The 20,949-nt window shown below is 41.6% G+C and overlaps 1 protein-coding gene across 1 annotated transcript in view; it reads right to left on the bottom strand.

The window, feature by feature from the left end:
- Positions 1-20,949, bottom strand: part of IL13RA1 (interleukin 13 receptor, alpha 1) — a 94,880-nt gene that overhangs the window by 7,991 nt on the left and 65,940 nt on the right. Inside the window, exons 10-15 of the mRNA XM_006893815.1 lie at positions 20,784-20,932; positions 19,521-19,543; positions 15,669-15,691; positions 13,260-13,385; positions 9,376-9,472; positions 3,872-3,956 (exon numbers count right to left, since the gene is read on the bottom strand). Coding sequence (XP_006893877.1) covers positions 3,872-3,956; positions 9,376-9,472; positions 13,260-13,385; positions 15,669-15,691; positions 19,521-19,543; positions 20,784-20,932 — 503 coding nt within the window. The remainder of the gene's footprint in view (positions 1-3,871; positions 3,957-9,375; positions 9,473-13,259; positions 13,386-15,668; positions 15,692-19,520; positions 19,544-20,783; positions 20,933-20,949) is intronic.

Genomic DNA, 20,949 nt, shown 5'->3' with positions numbered 1-20,949 from the left:
CTTAATTGGCAGTGAGAGACTTGACGAAATTAGCAATCTTACATAAGTAATGCAGCAACATGAAAATGAGAGATGAAAGAGAAATCAGGTTCAAAACCTACCTTACCATTTCAGCTAAATTACTTCCCTTCACTGAGGCTCAAATTGTTGTTGTTGTTGTTGTTTTTATGTGCCGTCGAGTCGCTTGCGACTCATAGCGACCCTATGTACAACAGCCCTAAACTCTGCTCTGTCCTGTGCCAATCGCACTGTCTCTGACACTCCCATCCCAATTATCCCAGTCACTGAATCAATCCCCTCCTGTGCTGTCCCTCCATACTCCCAAGCATGATGTCCTTCTCCAAGGGCTGGTCTCTCCTCACAACATGTCCAAAGTATGTTAGACGGAGCCTCAGAATCCTTGCCTCCAAGGAGCCACCCGGTTTAACCCTCTCCAGGACAAATCTGCTTGTTTTCCTAGCAGTCCATGGTATTCTCAATACTCTTCTCCAGCACCACAGCTCAAAGGCATCAATTCTCCTTCTATCCTCCTTAGTCATTGTCCAACTCTCTGATGCATAACAAGTGATTGCGAAGACCATGGCCTGTATCAGATGCACCTTAGTCTCCAGAGAGACACCATTGCTCTTCAGTACTTTGGAGAGGTCCCTAACAGCAGACTTTCCCGTGGCAATGTGCCTTTTAATTTCCTGGCTACTGGTGCCAAGAGTGTTGACCGCGGAGCCAAGCAAACTAAAGCTGTGTACAATCTCAATCTCTTCACCATCCATGCTGTTGCTGCCAGTTGGTCCAGTGGTGAGAATCTTTGTCTTCTTGACATTGAGCCTCAATCCATATTGGAGGCTGCAATCCTTGACCCTCTGCAGCAGGTGCTTCAGGTCCTCTTCAGTTTCAGCAACCAGGGTTGTGTCATCTGCATAACGCAGATTGTTGATAAATCGTCCACCAATCTTGACCCCACATTTCTCCTCATAGAGCCCAGCCTCCCGGATAATCTGTTCTGCATATAGATTGAAAAGGAATGGAGATAGGATGCATCCCTGGTGTACACCCTTCCCAATTTTGAACCATGCAGTGTTCCCTTGCTCTGTTCTGACGACTGCCTCCTGGTCCAAGTATAGGTTTCGCATTAGCACGATCAAGTGTTCTGGGAGTCCCATTCTTCTCAGAGTCAGCCACAGTTTGTTATGATCCCCACAGTCAAACAGCACCTGATTCATTGGGTGATTATGAGCCACTTGGTAACATAAGTGAAATACCTAATTTATTGCCTAGTACTGACTTCCAATTACTTGTTACAGCCCTTAGAGAACTTGTAAGACTCCCAAGCTCCAGTAGCTACCACAGAAGCTGGAGAAGATGAAACAGACAAAGATCATCCTCAGGAAAATGTTTAAAGTAGTGATCCTCAAAGTGAGGTGCACAGGCTGTCTTACCAAGATGGGTTTATGCTGACTATACAAATCATTGGGCCCTAGCCCAGACCAGACATGTTCAGAGAATTTTTTTTATCAAACTCCAAGAAGAGGGTTGGCATTTTATCATGCGGAGATCTGGAAGTGGTAGAAAGGTGCAAGGTGAGAGAAAGAAAAGATGACTCTCAAGAAGATGGACGGACACCACGACTTGAACAATGAGCGTGGGCATATCAGAGATTTCCTAAGAATGACTCAGGATGGGGAAGGGATCAGCTGTTCATGGAATCTCTATGAGTCACAGTCAACACAATGGTACTGAACAACAACAGTCACTCAGACCTGCTGAATCAGAATTTCTGGAGTCGGACTCAGTAATCTCTACTTTTTACAAGCATTCCAGTTGAGTGCGATTCAATTGAAGTTGAAGAAACACAGGTTGCTTTACTTGCCTTAGATATTATGCATAATCTCCCTGTAAGAAACCTGGCTTGAGCCAACCTGCCGAGGGGTGTCCTGCACCCCAGGGCTTGGCATACCCACTGTCTGTGACCATGACGACCATGACTTGATGAGAAAGTACTCTGGACAAATCCTCCTCTATCCCCATCATTATCATTGCCATTGTGACTCACACATTATTATTAGAATCACCTGGATAAAAGAGATAAATGGCAATTATTATCTACACTGATACTAAACATCCTTAGTATAAGCGTGCCGGGCACACTGTGGATTTTACATATTAAGTTCATTTAATTCATACAGCAACCCTATAAGCAGGTGCTATCTCCTACTTTACAAAAAAACTACTGAGCTATTTTATAAAAAAAACAAAAAATGAAAGCACAGAAAAGACTAGGGAAGCTATACAAGGTCAAAAAGATGGTAAATGGGATGGGATCAGAGGGGTGAGGATGGGTAGGGGTGGAACCACAGGGTTGCACAGTTTGGTGGGTGGAGAGAGTGGAGGAAGCAAATGTGAAGGATCCAGTGGGGATCTGAAAAGACTGAGTAATGATGGTCAAAGTCCAATGATGATTGACTTTATAAAAGATAATGCATGGGATTGATTGTAGGAAACACAATGTGAATGAGGAACATTGTGAAACACAATGTATATGAACTTTGTAAGCAAATCAACATAAAAGAAAAATAATAATTTTAAAAAGATGGTAAATGACAGAGCAGAGATCTGCTCTAGACAATCTGATTCTGGAGCCCAGGCCACCAGCAGCTGTGCTGTGCTACTTCCCTAAATGAACTGGTTTGCATCTAGGATTACTCATTTAAGACAATAGCCAGTGGTGCTGATGCTTATTCATTTAGTGTCCCTATTGTTTCATTGGACAACAATGTTGTCAGCAGGGGCTAGTCTTTGGAGAAGGACATCAAGCTTGGAAAGTTGGAGGGTCACCAAAAGAGAGGATGACCCTCAATGAGATGGACTGACACAGTGACTTCAACAATGGGCGTGCGCAGGGGTGGAGACTGTGAGGATGGTGCGAGATAGTGTAAGATTTCCACCTATTGTCCAGAGGGTTGCGATGAGTAGTTGACTCAATGGCACCTAACAACAACACTACTTCAGTTCACTAGTAAATGTATTTATCATAGAAATCTCAAATGGTTTCATAAGGTCTTGGCTTTCCCAGCCACGAACTTTAGCTTGAGAGTGCAGGATACAACTCTAAGATGGGTTTTTCCACTTCCATGTCTCAGAATGATAAAATGTCAGCTTTCTTCTTGGAGTTTGTGAAATCATTCAAATCCTTCTTGGCCCTTTTCTAGTCACACATTATACATCAGACAACTAAGAGTTGGTTTTCTCTATTTCCATGTTTCTGGAGTCCTATTTTCCAGGGAGAAGCATAAATAGAAGACATTTCAAGTGCACAACCTACCTTTATATTTCCTCATGTCAAATATTAATACTTATCAAAGCTTGCCCTTTTGGCTTGTTTCATAAAAGAGACTCCTTCCCCTTGCACATTTTTATAAAATATGCCTCTGTCCTTGAGAGGTGGAACTAAGTTCCTCCTTGGAGGCAAAGATTTTTGAGGTTCCATCTCATACACTTTGGGCACATGGCCAGGAGGGACCAGTCCTTGGAGAATGACATCATGCTCAGAAGGGTGGAGAGATGGTGCAGGAGAGGAAAACACTGGACGAGATGGATTGATAGAATAACTGGGGCAATGGAGGTAGGTGTGTCAGAGTCAGTGAGACTGGCTCAGAATAGGACAGGCTTCAGAGCTATTACTGCACATAGGGTTGTTATGAGTCTCTCAACAGCACATGACAACAACAACAACACACCAGAGAAGAGACTGGAGGTCAGTGACATTGGAAGAGCAATGTACTTTGGGGGCTTCTTAACCAGTGTGTTCAGACTGAGATATAACATTTTAAACCAGTGCTTCTTTCATTTTTTAATAAGACATTTCAATGCTTACCAAGGTATCATCATTCTGGTCTCCAAACATCTCTTTAAAAATCTTGCCAGGGTCAGGAATTGGAGGAAATATAATGATCTTGAGCCTTTAAGGAAATAGAGAGATTTGGGGTCAAACATCCCAGGCCACAAAAAAGAAAACATGCACCTAACACAGCCAGATTAAAAGACGACAAACAACAAGTCATTGTCACTGAACTGGAACTAACTCGTATATGATCCTCTAGCAGGTTTTCAGATGTTGTAAATTGCAGGGAAGGAGAATGCTCATCTTCTTCAAACCATTCTCCTTTGGGTTGGAGTACAATTTCCTACACACTAGGCTATTAGAACTTCTGATTAAAAGGCTTAAAAGAAAGGTAAGGGGTACAGATCATCTTAAGTGATGAAGGAGTATTTCTAAATCAAAAGGCAATGTCTTTTTTTTTTCCATTTCCCTATCGTGTACCACCAAATCAGATCCGACTGACACAGGAGGAGATTTCCCCTCCTTCTCCAACAGAGCATCTGGTGGATTCAAACTATGTGTCTTAGGAATTGCAGGTATAGCTTCTTACCACTAGACCACCAGAGCTCCCTTCAAAAAGTAATGGCTTAAGAGCATCATGTTTGAGAGGCAAAAGAGCCATCAAACCAAACCCAAACCCACATCAAGTTAATTCCCAATCGTAACAACTTTCCACAAGATTTATTTTTTAAAAAGTTTTATTTTAATTGTGATTTTAACAAAAATTTCCAGAAAAGGAAGATTTTTATTCATTCATTGTTGCATATTTTACCCCCTCTCCCTCCCTTCCCTTCCCCAAGCAGACTTTTTTACACTACTTTATTTACAAAATTTGAATACATTGTTTTTGAAAACAGATTCTTCCAACTTCCCCCACACCCCCACCCCTCAAATTGTACACCCCCATGATTAATCTCCTCTCTCCCTGCACACCCTTATCCCTCTGCTTCCACTGTCCCCACCCCCCCTTGGATCTTTATTCTACAATAATAATTTTATACCATATTTGTCCTTGTGGGACTGAGTTAGTTCACTCAGCATAATGCTCTCCAGTCCCTCCCAAGTTAGGTAATAATTTACAAAGTTATTGCTCCTGCGTGCTGCATAGTATCCCATTGTGTGAATGTACCATAATTTCTCAATCTATTCGTTTGTGGTTGGACACTTAGGCTGTTTCCATGTTCTTGCAGTTGAGAATAATGCTGCTATGAACCTTGATGTACAAATCTCAGTTTGTGCCTCAGTTCTCGTTTTCCAGGGTATATTCCAAGTAGTGGAATAGCTGGGTCTTATGGAATTTCTATGTTCAGCTTTTTGAGTAAGCACCAATTTCTAATGCTGTAAATCTTTATAGGAGGAGATTGCCAATCGATCTCCCATGGAGATATCAGATGGATGTGAACGGCTAACCTTTTGGTAAGCAGCACAAATAATAACACCAATGGTGCTTAAAATAAGCACAACTAACACAATAGGCTTGAGAAAAATAATCCGAGAACTGGGGATATCCATTTTTAGTTTTTCTTCTTCTCTCCTGCCCATTTTTTAAACTATACAATGTCCTCTGGTCTCTGAACTTATCTCCCAGGTGTCTGAACATTACAGTGCCCTTGGAAGCCCGAATCCTTAGTCCCCTTTCCTTCTTTTCTCTATTTTATCTCTAATCTCTCTGGTGGTCTAGTAATATGAAGCTGTGCTTCAATCCCAAAGGCAGGCAGTTCCAATCCCCCAGCTGCTACGTGGGAGAAGGATGGGCAATCTCTTCCAGTGCAATTTACTGCCTCTGAAAACCTGTTGGAGGGTCAGCTATGGGTTGGTTTCTGACTAAATGGCACACAAACACAACACTCTCTAAGACTAAGCTCATTCTCTCCTTGGATCATCTGTGCTTTCTGTTCCCTTGGTCTGCAGTGTTCTTTCCTCTAATATCTAAATGGTTCATTGCTTTACTCTGAGTCTCTCCTCAGATGTCCTTTTTCCAGGAAGATCTTCAGCCATCCTGTGTAAAATGGATCTCCTTTCACTTCCTAGTCTCTTCTCAAGCCACACCTTGTTATTTTTCTATTTTATTATAATACTGAGATGATTTTATAGGATTATTTTACATATTCAATGATTTCTTTCTTTCTAGTGTATGTATTTCCCCACTAGAACCTAAGTGGAGCTCTGGCAGTGTAGTCTATCATGGTTTGTACTGTTGTTAACCCAGAGATGGCACCTCCACTGTGGCTGGAATGTACCAGTGGCTCTGCGGGAGAAAAATGGGCAATCTCCTTCTGTGAGACTAACAGTTTCTAAAAACCTGCAGGAGGGTCAGCTATGAGTCGTTTCCAACTGGATGGCAATGAGTTTTGAGCCTGTGTGTTTGGGTTTCCTTGTTTCTTTGTTTTGAGAACATAAGTGGTGGTCCCTGGACAGTGCAAATGTGCTCCGCTGCTAACTGAAAGACTGTAAGTTGGAGTTCACCTAGCAGTACCTCAGATAAATGGCCTAGTGATCTACTTCGGGGAAAAAATTAGCCATGGAAAACTCTATGGAGCACAATTCTACTCTTCGGTATATGACAGTTGTCTTAAGTTGGAATCAAATCTCCAAAAACGTGTTTAGAACACACCCAAAAGGGGCTCTGTTTGGTTCACTGCAGTAGCTCTAACACCTGGAATGACTGGCACCTACTAAATGTACATTGAATGGCCGAAATGGAAATTATATTAAAATATTGGTTCTGGATGCAACTTCATAAGCGGATTCCAACTGTCAGCATTTACTGAAAGAGCAAATGTCATCCTCAGACCAGTCCCTGTAGTGAGAGAAGTAAAAGGAAACATTCCCTGGGAACAAGCCCAAATTGAAGTTCTCCAGTTGTAAATCCTCCTTCATTTGAAAGCATGAGGCTTTCCAGCAATTCTAAACAAGCAGAAAGGGAGTAGTGGCTAGGCGGAATCCTAGGCAACAAAGTGAGCCTTTTCATCACCAGAAAATAGGCACAAAATCCTTCTTTGACACTCCATACAATTCAAGGCAATAGATGGCTAAAAATGCTCATAATTTACTGTTGTTATTGTTGTTGTTATGTGTCATCCAGTAGCTTGCAACTCACAGCAATCCTATGTACAAGAACCCTAAACCCTGCTCTATTCTGTGCCAATCTTATTGTCTCTGACACACCTACCTGCAGTACCCTTGCCACTGAGTCAATCCATCTCATCAAGGGAGCGTCTCCCACTCTCGTGCTGTCCAAGGACTGGTCCCTCGTTGTAACATGCCCAAAGTATGTCAGACGAAGCTTCAGAATCCTTGCCTCCAAGGAGCAACCTGGTTTCACCTTCTCCAGGATGAACCTGTTTGCTTGTTCTCCTAGTAGTCTTCTCCAGCACCACAGCTCAAAGGTATCAATTATCTTTTTATCATCCTAGTCATTGCCAGCTCTCTGATGCATAGCAAGCAATTGAAAAGATTATGGCCCAGATCAGGCACACCTAAGTCTCCAGACTGATGTCATTACTCTTCAGTACTCTGGAGAAGTCTATGACAGCAGACTTTCCCAATGCAATTTGTCTCTTGATTTCCTGGCTGCTGGTACCAAGAGTGTTGATTATGGAGCCAAGTAAACTAAAACTGCTAACAAGCATAATGATGCGGCCAATTGGCCCAGTGGTGAGAATCTTTGTTTTCTTGATGTTAAGCTTCCATCCATATTGAAGGCTGCAGTCCTTGACCTTCTGGAGCAAGCGCTTCAGGTCCTCCTCAGTTTCAGCAAGCAGGGTTGTGTCATCTGCATAACACAGGTTGTTGATGAATCTTCCTCCAATCCTGATGCCACATTTCTCCTCATACATCCCAGCCTCCTGAATGATCTGTTCTGTATATAGATTGAAAAGGTATGGAGACCGAATACATCCCTGGTGGACAACCTTCCCGATTTTGAACGCTACAGTGTTTCCTTGCTCTGTTCTGATGAATGTCTCTTGGTTCAAGTATGAGTAACACACAAGCACAATCAAATGTTCTGCTATTCCCATTCTTCTCAGAGTCGGTCACAGTTTGTTGTGATTTACACAGTCAAAAGACTTTGCACAGTCGCTTCCACCACAGTCCTACATGCCGCCGTTGCTGCCGCCGAAATGTCTCTAGTGATCCCAGAGAAGTTCCAGCACATTTTGCGAGTACTCAACACTAACACCGATGGGCGGCAGAAAATAGCCTTTGCCATCACTGCCATGAAGGGTGTAGGGCGAAGATATGCTCATGTGGTGTTGAGGAAAGCAGACATTGATCTCACCAAGAGAGCAGAAAAGCTTACTGAAGAGGAGGTGGAGCGTGTGATCACCATTATGCAGAATCCACGCCAGTACAAGATCCCAGACTGGTTCTTGAACAGACAAAAAGATGTGAAGGATGGGAAATACAGTCAGGTTTTGGCCAATGGTCTGGACAACAAGCTCCGTGAAGACCTGGAGCGACTGAAGAAGATCCATGCCCACAAAGGGCTACGCCACTTTTGGGGCCTTCGAGTTCGAGGCCAGCACACCAAGACCACTGGCCGTCGGGGCCGTACTGTGGGTGTGTCCAAGAAGAAGTAAGTCTGTAGGCCTCATCTGTTAATAAATAGTTTATACACCTTAAAAAATAAAAAAGACTTTGCACAGTCAATGAAACAGAGATAGACATGCCTCTGGTACTCTCTGCTTTCAGCCAAGATCCATCTAACATTGACTATAATATCCATAGTAGTAGAATATCCCTAGTAGTTCTCTGTGGACTTGTTGCTCCAGTCATATTTTTTATCATTTTCAGCAGAATTTTGCTTGAATGTGATATTAATGATATTGTTCAATAATTTCCACACTTTGTTGGGTCACCTTTCTTTGGAGTGGGAACAAATAATCAATCTCTTCCTGTCAGTTGGCCAGAAATCCTCCAGATTTCTTGGCAACTTATTAGTACATCCAGGGCAGTGTTTGTTTGTTGAAATATGCCAATTGGTATGCTGTCAATTCTTGGAGCCTTGTCTTTTGCCATTTCTTTCAGAGCAGCTTGAACTTCTTCCTTCATCACCACAGACTCTTGCTCATATGTTGTTTTGTGAAATTCTTGTGTCAGCCAATTCCTTCTGGTACAGTGACTCTGTATACTCCTTCCATCTTCTTTTAATGCTTCTTGGATCATTTAACATTCTGCACAAAGCATCCTTAAGTATTGCCATTCATGGCTTGAAATTGTTTCTCAATTCCTTCAGCTTAAGAAATGCTGAGCGAGTTTGGCCATTTTGCTTTTCTGACTCCAGCTCTTTGCACATTTCATTATAATACCTTTCTTTTTCTTCCCAAGCTGCCCTTTGAAATTTTCTGTTCAGCTCCTTAATTTCTTGATTTCGTCCTCTAGCCTTGGCTTCTTGATACTCTAATGTGAAATACTGGGCAAAACCTAAAACAGCAGCCCAGGGTAAGAACCATAACAAATCAAACCAGCAGAACCTGCTGGGGCAGCTGCCTTACCTTTTCAGATAAAGCAAAAGCAGTATTATTGCACCTGCAACGATGAATGGAATGACGAGTAACACGGTGATATACAGTGCAGAGGTGGGCTTCTTACCTGGAAAATGAAAAGCAGAGAAAAACTCTATTAGAAATAAAGAAAATGATTGCTGCCTTAGACTCGTGGAAGCACAGTAGTAGTTCAAATCCACCAGTTGTTCCTCAAAACAAAGATGGGGCAATTAATATCTTCCTGTGCAACTCACAGCATCTGAAAACCTGCTGGTAGGTCAGCTACGAGGCAATTCAGACTTAATGGCACATAACAACAGCAGCAGTAGAATAATTATAACAGTAACTGCCACCAAGCCATGGTATTTTCAATTACTTCACATGAAAGTTGGACAAAGGATAAAAGGAAGACCAAAGAATATTCAACGCCTCTGAGTTGTGGGGTTGGAAAAGAGGACTGAATCTAGCACAGGCAGCTAAAAGAACAAACAAATCTATCTTGAAGGAAGTGCAACCCGAGTGCTTCTTAGAAGTCAGAATGGTGACGCTTCATCTCACATACTTTGGGCATGTTCTCAGGAAGGGCCACTTCCATCAAGGGCCCTTTTCCCCTGGGGAAGGTGGAGGGTCGGCAAAGAGGAGGAAGATCCTCAATCAGATGGACTGGCATAGTGACTGCAGTCATGGGGATAAACAGGGTAGAGATCTTGAGGATGGCACAGGGATCAGGCAAGATTTCAATCTACTGTTCATAGGATTGCTGCAAATTATAATCAGTTCAACAGTACTTAACCATAACATATTTCTGACACCATAAATCAAGCCAAATCAATTGCCATCAAGTCATTCCTCGATTATAGCGACACACATGTTACACAGCAGAGCTATTCCATACTTTTCTCTTAGCTATAATCTGTAGAGAAACAGATCACAAGACTTTTTTTCTTCTATGGCACTGCTAGGACGGTTTGAGCCACTAACCCTTCTTTTTGTATTTGAGGGCAAATACCATCCAGGTGCCTTTTCTTACACCATATTAGGTCCATTTACATGCTTTTATTCCATTTAATCTGTACTCACCGCCACTGAGTCAGTTCCAATTCACAGTGGTCTTCCATCAGTTTTCTGAGGCCATACATTTTAATAGGAGTAGACAGTTCAGCTTTCTCCTTCAGAGGAGCTGGTGAATTTCTACTATAGTGGTGGTGGTTGGGTACTATCAAGTTGGAAACAACCCATAACTGACCCTCCAGCAGGTTGTCAGAGGCAGTTAATTGCATGGGAGGTGACTTTCCATGGTACATATTCTTTTTATATCAGTTTTCATTCAACCATTCATATACATTTTGTTTTCTAACATTCATTAAAATAGATCAATGTCATTTATTACAATGCCTTGCCAAGTCCTCACAGCACCTTACCCTTCCTTTCACCCATCCCATCCATTGGCTACTCTCTGCTCCCCTCTCCCTCTCTTCCCATCCCTAACAATCCTCCCACGACTGTTTCTGTGTATAAACCTTTCCTTAGTTCTCCCCATTCCCTAGTCAATTAGTCATACAGATCCAGTTCCACATTTAGCTATTCTTATGCAGACAGATGAGAAGGAGTCAGGCCTTAAATCCAGCACTGTTCAACTCTAACATCTATCAGTGATTGCCTTGCTATACCTAACATGTAAAATAGTATCTGTCTATTTATATACATTTATCTTTCCCACTAAACCATGAGCACTTAGAAAGTGTCATCAGGGCTTAGCACCATTGTATTAGGCAGCCTCTAGGATGGCCCAGGGTGGAGGGACAGCACAGGAGAGGAAGACCTTGGATGAGACAGATTGACTCAGTGACTGCAGTAATGGAGGTAGGTGTGTCAGAGATGATTAAATAGGCGCAGGACAGAGCAGGGTTCAGAGCTGTTGTACATAGGGTCACTATGAGTTGCAGATGACTCAACAGAACATAACAAGAATAATATGATGGGTCAAATGATTGCCACCTTCTTTCTGGTCGAGTATTCACACTCTGACTCTCTTTAAATGAGGACTGAACTAATGATTTCTAAAGAATGAGGGAAGGACATTTCTGCGATTAAACTATAAAAGGCAGAGATTCCCATACTGGATGTGCTCTTACATAATCTCGCTCTTGCTTGGCCCACTCATTTGGCAAAGCCAGCTGCCATATCATGAGGCAGTTCTGTGGAGTACTCCAAGTGGCTAAGAACGAAGGCAGTCATCCATCCAGAAGCCAGCAAGGAACTAAGGCTTTCCAACAACCACATGAGTGAGCTTGGGAGTGATTCTTCAGCCCCAGAGGCCTTCAGCTTGACACTTCAGCCTTAGGAGATAGCTTGACTACATCTTCTTATCAGTTCTTGAGACAGAGATATTTAGCTAAGATGAACTCATATTTCTGAGCCCAAAAAACTTAGAGATAACAAATGCACTTTCTTTTAAGCCACTAAACTGGAGGGGTAATTTGTTATATAGTAATCACTCAATCATGCACTCACTGCCATTGAGTTGGAACTGACTCAGAGGTGACTCTGTAAATCACATAGGAAGAGACTGCCCATTGTTTTGACACAGAGCTACTGGTGGATTTGAACTCTCAGAGAGTCAATCTTTTGCTTGGCAGCACAACTCTCTCTGGACTAGGCCTCCAGCACTCTATACTGTAATCAGGAACTACTATAACCATACCCAGAACACAGCTTGCTCAGTCTTTCAGTTAAGAGGGAACTAATTAACTTATCAGGGAGGTGGTTTAGTTGCAAGGAGTTGTGCTGCTAACCCAAAGGAACACAGTTTGAATCCACCAGCTGCTTCCCAGGAGGAAGACGGGCAATGAGATTTACTGCCTGTGAAAACCCACTGGGAGGTCTGCTATGAGTTGGTTCCAACTTAATGGTGCATAACAACTACCTAACCAAGTCATCTAACTATTCAAGAGATGGTTGTTTAATAGTTTTTAAGTTGCCCTATTTTGCTTTCTTGAACCTTCCTTCCTTCTGTTTGACAACACCTCAAATATTAGTACAAGTCAGCAATCATGATTTCTCAAAGTTATTTTGAGTTTTTGGAACATCCTGCATATCCTTTCAAGGAGAGATTCCAATCCGTCTCTGTATCTCCTATAACATGGTGCCTAGAATAAAAAGCTACACATTTCTGATCTGGCCAGGCTTCTGTGCTCCACCCATCAGCATTCCCTTTTCTGGGTGCTCTACTATTATTGCTGACTTTTTTCCAAACCCAGGTATAGGTATATCTCATTAAGTACAACCACAGTCATTGTTCCACTCTTGATTCTGTAATCTAGCACACATGCCAGCCCTCCAGCATCATATTAATGACTACTTTGCATCCGCTTGCCTACCTACATCTCACATAGTCTTGGCATGTAATCAGGAGGGAGTAATCCTTAGAAAAGGACATCATGCTGGGGAAGTTAGAGGATTAGCAAAGGAGAGGAAGTCCCTCAAGGAGATGGGATGACTGCAACAACGGGCTTGAGTGTGGTGGAGAACATGAGGATGCAGCAAGGACAGGGCAAGGCACAGATCTTAGAGTTCGCTATGAGTTATAGTCGACTCAGTAACACTTAACAATAACCACCAAAGCCTGCTGTATTTTTTGTTCAGGTTATTAATAAAAATGGAAGACAGGGCAGAGGAGAGGAAACATCATTTGGATTGCAGACTGCTGTTTGGAAATATAAATATGCTCTTTGGTGATTGGACAGTAATTATATAGATAAAAAGGTCACTAGTAACTACTCTCTGGTTGGCATCAAGTACACAGAAGATCCCCTTCCCTCAGTCTACCTTCTGCTTTAGTTTCACTTCCATGTATGGATGCCTTAAATTTGAATTCAGTCTTGTTCTCTTACCTATACTCATTGCTGGACTCCAATCACTCCAGAGGTGGTCACTTTCGAAGCAGAATCTACTTGTTTTCACTCTTACTCTCACTGTGTTCAAAGTATCAGGAAGAGCACTGGGAATGGAGAAACAGACTCTCCCCTTGGATAGAAAAGAAAAGTACACAGAGCATTAGCTGTTCATTCTCTTTCTCTGCTACTGACTCCTGAGAAAATTATCTGTCAAATTCTGCATATGATGACAACTGTCATACCAGTTCAAAAGATTGGACTTTGACTCCTGGTGGGGTTGGGGAGCGGGAAATGGGAACAACTCACAGAACAAAGTGGGGTTTGTTTTGTTTTTTTTCTTTATCCCTGCAGAGTTACACAAATTTAGGCTCTTGCCCATGTTGCCCCACCACCAGTTGCTCTCAGCAATTGTAAATCTCAGTCCAAATAGTGAAATCTGAATGTACTGACCTCTGAAATCAGACATTTGATGTCTTCAATCTTGAAAGACAAAAAAAGAAAAAAGAAGGATGAATTCAAATTTTCAAGAAACACACGTTATGTCATTTAATCGTTTCAAACAAGCTTCCCTTTTATCTCATTAAAAGAAGACCCGGTTGTAATAAACAAAGTGTGATTTTTTAATAAGTGGCTCTCAGTCAATTATATATATATGTACATAAGAAAAAAAGAATATTGTCTTCTATCTCACACTGTGGTAAGGCAGGCAGTTTGATTCAATCAGCTGCTCCAGGCAAAAAAATCTGTAATCTCTTCCTCTGAGATTTACTGCCTCTGAAATTCTGATGGATAGTCAGCTATGAGTCAGGCCCAGCTCGAAAACACACAATAGCAAAAACAACCACCTCACAATGATATACAATATAAATTTCAGATGAACTGCAGCTGTAAATGTAAATGGTCAAAGAAATGAACAAATAGATAAAATAAGGCAAGCTTTTAAATGAAAATGTTGAATAATTTCATGGTCATGAAGTTGGAAAAGACTTTTTTTATATTAAATTTTATTACTTTTAATGAACATTTACAGAGATTTTGGGTTTTCATTCATTCACTGTTGCACTATTTTCTCTACCCTCCTGCCCAGTTCATTCTTCTTTTTTTCCCCCCTTGAAAGGGAAAAGACTTTTCTTAAACAGAACAATTTGGAAAAATTTAGTCACAAAAGAAAATATAAAGTGGGCTATGTTAAAATGAAAAACTACTTTTGCTCAGAAAAAGATATCATATTAAGAAAATTAAATAGCGATGTACAGTGTGAGACAAGATAGTTGTAATTCATGATGAAAGGCTTGTATGTATTTTATATACCTTGTTGTTGCTGCTGCTGTTATGTGCCACTGAGTTCCCTGTGACTCATACCTATCCTATGTACAACAGCCCTAAACCCTACCCTATCCTGTGTCAATCTTATTGTCTCTGAGACACCTAACCCCATTACCCCAGTCACTGAAGGAATCCATCTCATCGAGGGTCTTCCTCTCTTGCGCTATCCCTCCACTCTCCCAAGCATGGTGTTCCTCTCCAAGGACTGGTCCCTCTTTGCAACATGTCCAAAGTATGTCAGACAAAGTTTCAGAATCCTTGCCTCCAAGGAGCAGCCTGGTTTCAGCCTCCCCAGGATGAATCTATTCATTCTCTTAGCAGTCCATGGTATATTCATACTTTTCTCCAACACTACAGCTCAAAAGCATCAATTCTCCTATCATCTCTAGTCATTGTCCAGCTCTCTGATACATAGCAAGTGATTGCAAAGACCATGGCCTATATCAGACACACCTTAGTCTCCAGACTGACATCGTTGCTCTTCAGTACTTTGGAGAGGTCTTTGACAGCAGACTTTCCCAATGCAATATGTCTTTTAATTTCCTAGCTGCTGGTGCCAAGAGTGTTGATTGTGGAGCCAAGCAATTGGAAGCTGTTCACAATCTCAATCTCTTCATCATCCATCAAAATGCTGCCAATTGGCTCAGTGGTGAGAATATTTGTTTTCTTGATATTGAGCTTCAATCCATATTGAAGGCTGCAGTCCTTGGCCTTCTGCAGCAAGCGCTTCAGGTCCTCCTGAATTTCAGCAAGCAGGATTGTGTCATCTGTGTAACACAGATTGTTGATGAGTCTTCCTCCATACCTGATGCCACATTTCTCTTCATAGAATCCAGCCACCCAGATAATCTATTCTGCATATAGATTGAAAAGGTATGAAGATAGGACACATCCCTGGAATACACCCTTCCCAATTTTGAACCATGCAGTGTTCCCCTGCTCTGTTCTGATGATTGCCTCCTGGTCCAAGTATAGTTTTCACATAAGCATGATCAAATGTTCTGGGATTCCCATTCTTCTCCAAGTAAGTCACAGTTTGTTGTGATCCACACAGTCAAACGCCTTTGCTGAAACACAGACAGACATTCCTCTGGTACTCCCTGCTTTCAGCCAAGATCCATCTGACATTAGCTGCAATATCCCTAGTACCACAACCCCTTTTAAACTCAGCGTGCACTTCTGGCAGTTCTCTGTTGATGTGTTGTTCCAGTCATTTTTGGATAATCTTAAGCAGAATCTTGCGTGCATGTGATATTAATGATACTGTTTGATAATTTCCACATTCTGTCGGGTCACCTTTCTTTGGAATGGGAACAAATATAGATCTCTTCCAGTCAGTTGGCCATGTGGTTGTTCTCCAGATTTCTTGGCACAACTTGGTGAACACATCTAGGGCAGCATCTGTTTGTTGAAATATATCAACCCGTATACCCTGCGGATCAAGGCAGAGCTGGAAATTCTTCAGGGCAAGTCTGGGAGGCAGAAGCAGTGTGGCAGGGAAGAGGAGGTTCAGGAGAGAAAACCAGGCACAGGAGGCAGGGACGTCCCCCCCCACACACTAAACAGGTACGCTCACCTCTCCCAGAAACCCATGTATCAAGGCAGAGCCTGCAATTCTTTGGGACAAAGCTGGGAGGCAGATTCTATAACTTATTTTAATTAATTTTTATATCATATAATATTTATATCATAATATATAATATCATATTTTCATAATAGGGAGCTCTAGTGGCCTAGTGTTAAGAAGCCATGCTGCAATCTCAAATAACCACAGTTCAAATCCACCAGCTCCTCCCTGGGAGAAGGATGGTAATCTCCTCTAGTGAAATTTACTGCCTCTGAAAACCCACTGGAGGATTAGCTATGAGTTGGTTCTGACTCTACAGCACACATCAACAACAAAAACAATTTGTTATTTTATATACCACATACTTATACACACATTTGCTACAAATTAATAAGGAAAAGGCAGACAACCTAATAGAGTCCAACAGAAAACCTGGCAAAATACTTGAGAAAGGCATTATACAAGAGCATATGCATATTGCCAATAAGCATATGAGAAAGTGTTTTACCTCATTAGTTATCATGAAAATGCAAATAAAAACCATAAGATACTGATGCCCACACCCACCACACAATACCAAAAGCTGGTGGGGATGTGAAATATCTGGAATTCTCAATTTCTGCTGTAAGTAGAGTCAACTGGCACAACTATCTTGGAAAACTTGCTCTCATCTACTAGAGATGTAACCCTATGGACTTATACATATATCTGTCTCTGTCTCTCTCTGTTTCTCTCTGTCTCTGTGTCTGTCTCTGTCTCTCTCTCGCTCTCAGTCTCTTTCTCTCTTTGCTGGACCATCTCCCAAATTCCAAAGTCAGCAAATTACTGCACAGATTTAAACATCTAGGCTTTTGTTCAAATGTAAATCTCAGGGCAAGTTTGGAGTTGCAGTTCATAGGGTCACTATAAGTCAACGTCAACTCCATGGCCACTTACCACAACAGCAACAGCAACATTGAAAGAAAAGAAGGAGAGAGGGCTCAGAATCCCAACCAGTAGTTTGCAGGGATAGAGGGCGGTCAAAGATAAGTCATTCTTGACTCCAGGATTCTGTTAAATGCTACCTCTGACCATGGCCATGTGGAGTGCTGTCAAGTCGACTACTACTCCTAGTGTCCCTATCAAAACCTTGTCCTATCTGTCATCATCCTCACACCTCTAACACTGTTACTGTTGTGTCCTGGTGAGTCAGAACCGACCGTCCAGAGAGTTTTCAGAGACAGTAAATCACAGGGGAGGAGATTGCTCCTCTTTGTCCCACAGAGCAGAGGGTGAATTTGAACAATGTGCCTTTAGGATTGCAGCACAGCTTCTTACCACCGGGCCACCAGAGCTCCCCACTGGAACACTAGCAACTGGAACACTAAACAGCATAATTTCTCAGAAAGTCTTGTAAAAATTTTATAAAGGGTTTAACCAGCATTGCTTAAAATCAGTGAGTACAGAAAGAGCTGATGACACCCCATGGGAGGAAGCAGATGGTAAGCATCTGGCTAGGAGAGAGGACACTAAATTGGAAGAAATAAACAATTCCAGATAGACTAGGAGTTCTGACTTAGGTGGCTAACTCCCACAGTGTTTGTGGTTTCTTCAGTTCCAACATTTGTACAAAATTTAACTCTTTCAACAAGGCTTATACTATGTGATGATTATACACATAATGCTATACATATTCTTTGCAGAAGTGCGACATATAAAAACATCACAGTGACTTGTTATCCATGTGGCCTGAATCTTAGAGGCAGTGAAGCCAGCACGTTCCTTAGAGATAAGGATGGTGAAATGCTATCTCATGTTCTTTGGGCATGGAGGGGCCAGTCCTTGATAAAAGACATCTGTAAGGCGATGTTGCAAAGCGAAGACAGAGCTAACCCAGACAGCTAGGAAGTTTTTTCATGACATCACCTCACAGACATCGTGCTGGCAAAGATGGAGCATCAGGGAAAAGGAGAAGACCCCCAACAATATGGTTTGACACAGTGACTATAAAAACAAAATAACAAGATCTGTCTCCTTAGGGTTACTATAAGGATTAAATGAGATCATGCAGATGCAGTATTCATCAAAGAACCTATTTTTGTTGCTGTTGTTATGTACCCTCAAGCTGGTATCAATATGTAGCTGACCCTCCAGTGGGTTTTCAGAGGCAATATAATCTCACAGGGAAATGTTGCCCATCTTTTTCCCATGGAGCAGCTGGTGGATTTGAACTGTGTGCCTGTGGGCTGGCAGAAGAACTCCTTATCACTAGGCCACCAGAGCTCCCTAGCAAAGTACCTACTATCCATCAATCACTCAATACTTGAAAGTATGTATTAGCAGTAGAAAGAGCACACAGTAAATACCTCCTAATTTCAATGTAGCAGAGCTTACCTTTTTAATAGGGACACAAGGCACATGCACGTGCCCAGGTTAAAGAGCAGAGCCGAATTCACTGTCAAAAGTGAGTCATATAAGTAGTATGTTTCACGACTTCAGAGAGAAGACAGTAAAGGCTGAAGTCATCAAGCACATTTCAACTCACTTTGTTGTAAGTCTAAGCATCACCGCCCCCCCCCCACCCCGTGGGTATCCTTTGCGTCCCTCTCCTTCTAGTATTGTGTGGAGACACTGTGGTTTCCAGTCCTAAGGATCATTATTATATTTCAGGAGACAAGGTCATTTGGAAATGCCCAGGATGGTTCTGTTCAGCTGTGGATCTGGTCACTCCCTCTCAAGTGACAGACTATCAGCAGTAAATTATATTAATAAGCATTTTGAAACTCCCAGCACGAGCTAAAACAACTGTATCATGGCATTTGCCCATGTGCAAGATACTGGACTCCTTCAAAAGGCAATACACAACATTTGGTTTCAAATCTCTAAAGCCCAAATGCACACAGGGCCAGGCAGGTAGTCAACAATCGACCAGAGCAGTCCTACTGGTCTTCAGGCGCCACCTTATGGAAACTACACTTCTCAGGTAACACAATTTTCATGCTTGGGGGGTAGACCTGGCAAAGGTCATAAACAAAATCCCACTTAGTAATTCAACAAAAAGTTGCCACAGGCCCTACTTTGTGACCTCTACTTCAAAGGGCAGATGCCCTGAGATTATGTCACATTCTGGAATGCCCTGCAGGATAATTAGGTTTTATGTTGGAATCTGAATAGCATATATAATGCAACAAATGTTGACTACTTGAATTAGATTACATTGCCACAAGTTCAAGACAACTGAATGGCCTTCCCAGAGCCTCCAAATAAAAACCTGACCTAATCTTGTCAACTTCTTAGACATCTTTTCTGACTACATTTTAGTCACATTGTTAGCTTTTCTGCTTCTCAAATGTGCACACTTCATTCTTGTCATGGAATTGTCATACTTGCTTTTCTTTCTATCCTGTATCTTCATACGGCTTGCTCTTGTTCATCTTTCTGGTTTTGTCTCAAATGTCATCACTTGAGAAAACTACCCTAACATTCCTCAGGGTCTCCCAGTCATTCTCAGTTACATTACTTCATTTTCTTTTCCTTTGTTAATACCTATTCTGAGACATTAGCCAATTCATTGACAAACTTATCTTCTAGTGTGTAAGTTTCACTGAGGGGAGCACCCAACTTTTCTTGCCATGTGTCATGCTCACTCACTTATCTATAACGCATAAAACAATGTCTGGCCACATAGATCAATGGTATGGAATTGAGAACTCCAACTCAAGTGCCCATCAACAAACGAACAGATAGAAAAATGATGATATATTCATACAGTGGAATATTAAACTCGTAAAACATTACACAACATGGGTAACTCTGGAGGACCTTATGCTGAGTGAAATATCTCAGTTGCAAAAGGACAAATACTGCATAGCACACTGTTATAAAGCAGGTCTGACATAGGGGGTTGGAAGGAGAATACGCTAAGAGTGTATGGATAATGACCATTGTATTGGACCAGATGAGATGAAGGAAATAACTGTCTAAAATGAATATGGCTAGGCATTATACATATGACAACAGCCCAGAATAAGAGACATAGCACTGCAAAGAGGACTTGGGGGGAGGTGGGGATGTAGGTAATTGTGCAACAATGAATATTTTTTTTTAAAAAAAAAGTGAACTGGGGGAGGGAGAGGGAGTAAAACGTGCAACAATGAAAATCTAACTTCTCTGTAAATGTTTGCTAATATCACAAAACAAAATGTCATTTTTTAAAAAACAACAACCAAACAAATAAAACAATGTCTGGCACATGGTAGGTACTTAAGAAAAAATGTTGAGCAAATTAATTACTAAATGTCTTGAACCGGGAAACCAAAAACTTCCATAAATCCTAAATCCTTCTTTGTTAGTATGTGCTGTCAAGCTGATTAAAACTCATAGTGAACCTGTGAACAATGGATCAGAACCTTGCCATATCTTATACCATCCTCAGCCAACTCTGATATGCTCGAACCCATTGTTACAGTCACATGTCAATCTATGTAATTGAGGTTTCTAACATGCCCTATTTCATGCCTTATTAGCAGCCTAAAAGCAAACCTAAAAGCTACAACATTCCACTGATAATTTATTGTATGGTGGCAAATTCCAAGTGGAAAGACAAATGGCAAAATAAAATCAAATTAAAAGGGGAAAAGAAAACTTACCGGAAAAACCTGTGTATCAATGTGGCTATTATTGACTTCTATTTCATAAAATAAGCAGTTGCTCTTAAAATTCTCAGGATTCTTCCATTCCACATACAATTCATTGTTTGTGAAGGAGAGATTTTTAATATGTGGAGGGTCAGGTTTCACTAAAAGACAGAAGCAG

This window comes from Elephantulus edwardii, unplaced genomic scaffold, assembly GCF_000299155.1.
Source record: "Elephantulus edwardii isolate Elephantulus edwardi_28Jun2011 unplaced genomic scaffold, EleEdw1.0 scaffold00131, whole genome shotgun sequence".
Classification (NCBI taxonomy): Eukaryota; Metazoa; Chordata; class Mammalia; order Macroscelidea; family Macroscelididae; genus Elephantulus; species Elephantulus edwardii.
Note: the sequence above shows the minus strand (reverse complement) of the source record. Positions and strands in the feature narration are given on the sequence as shown.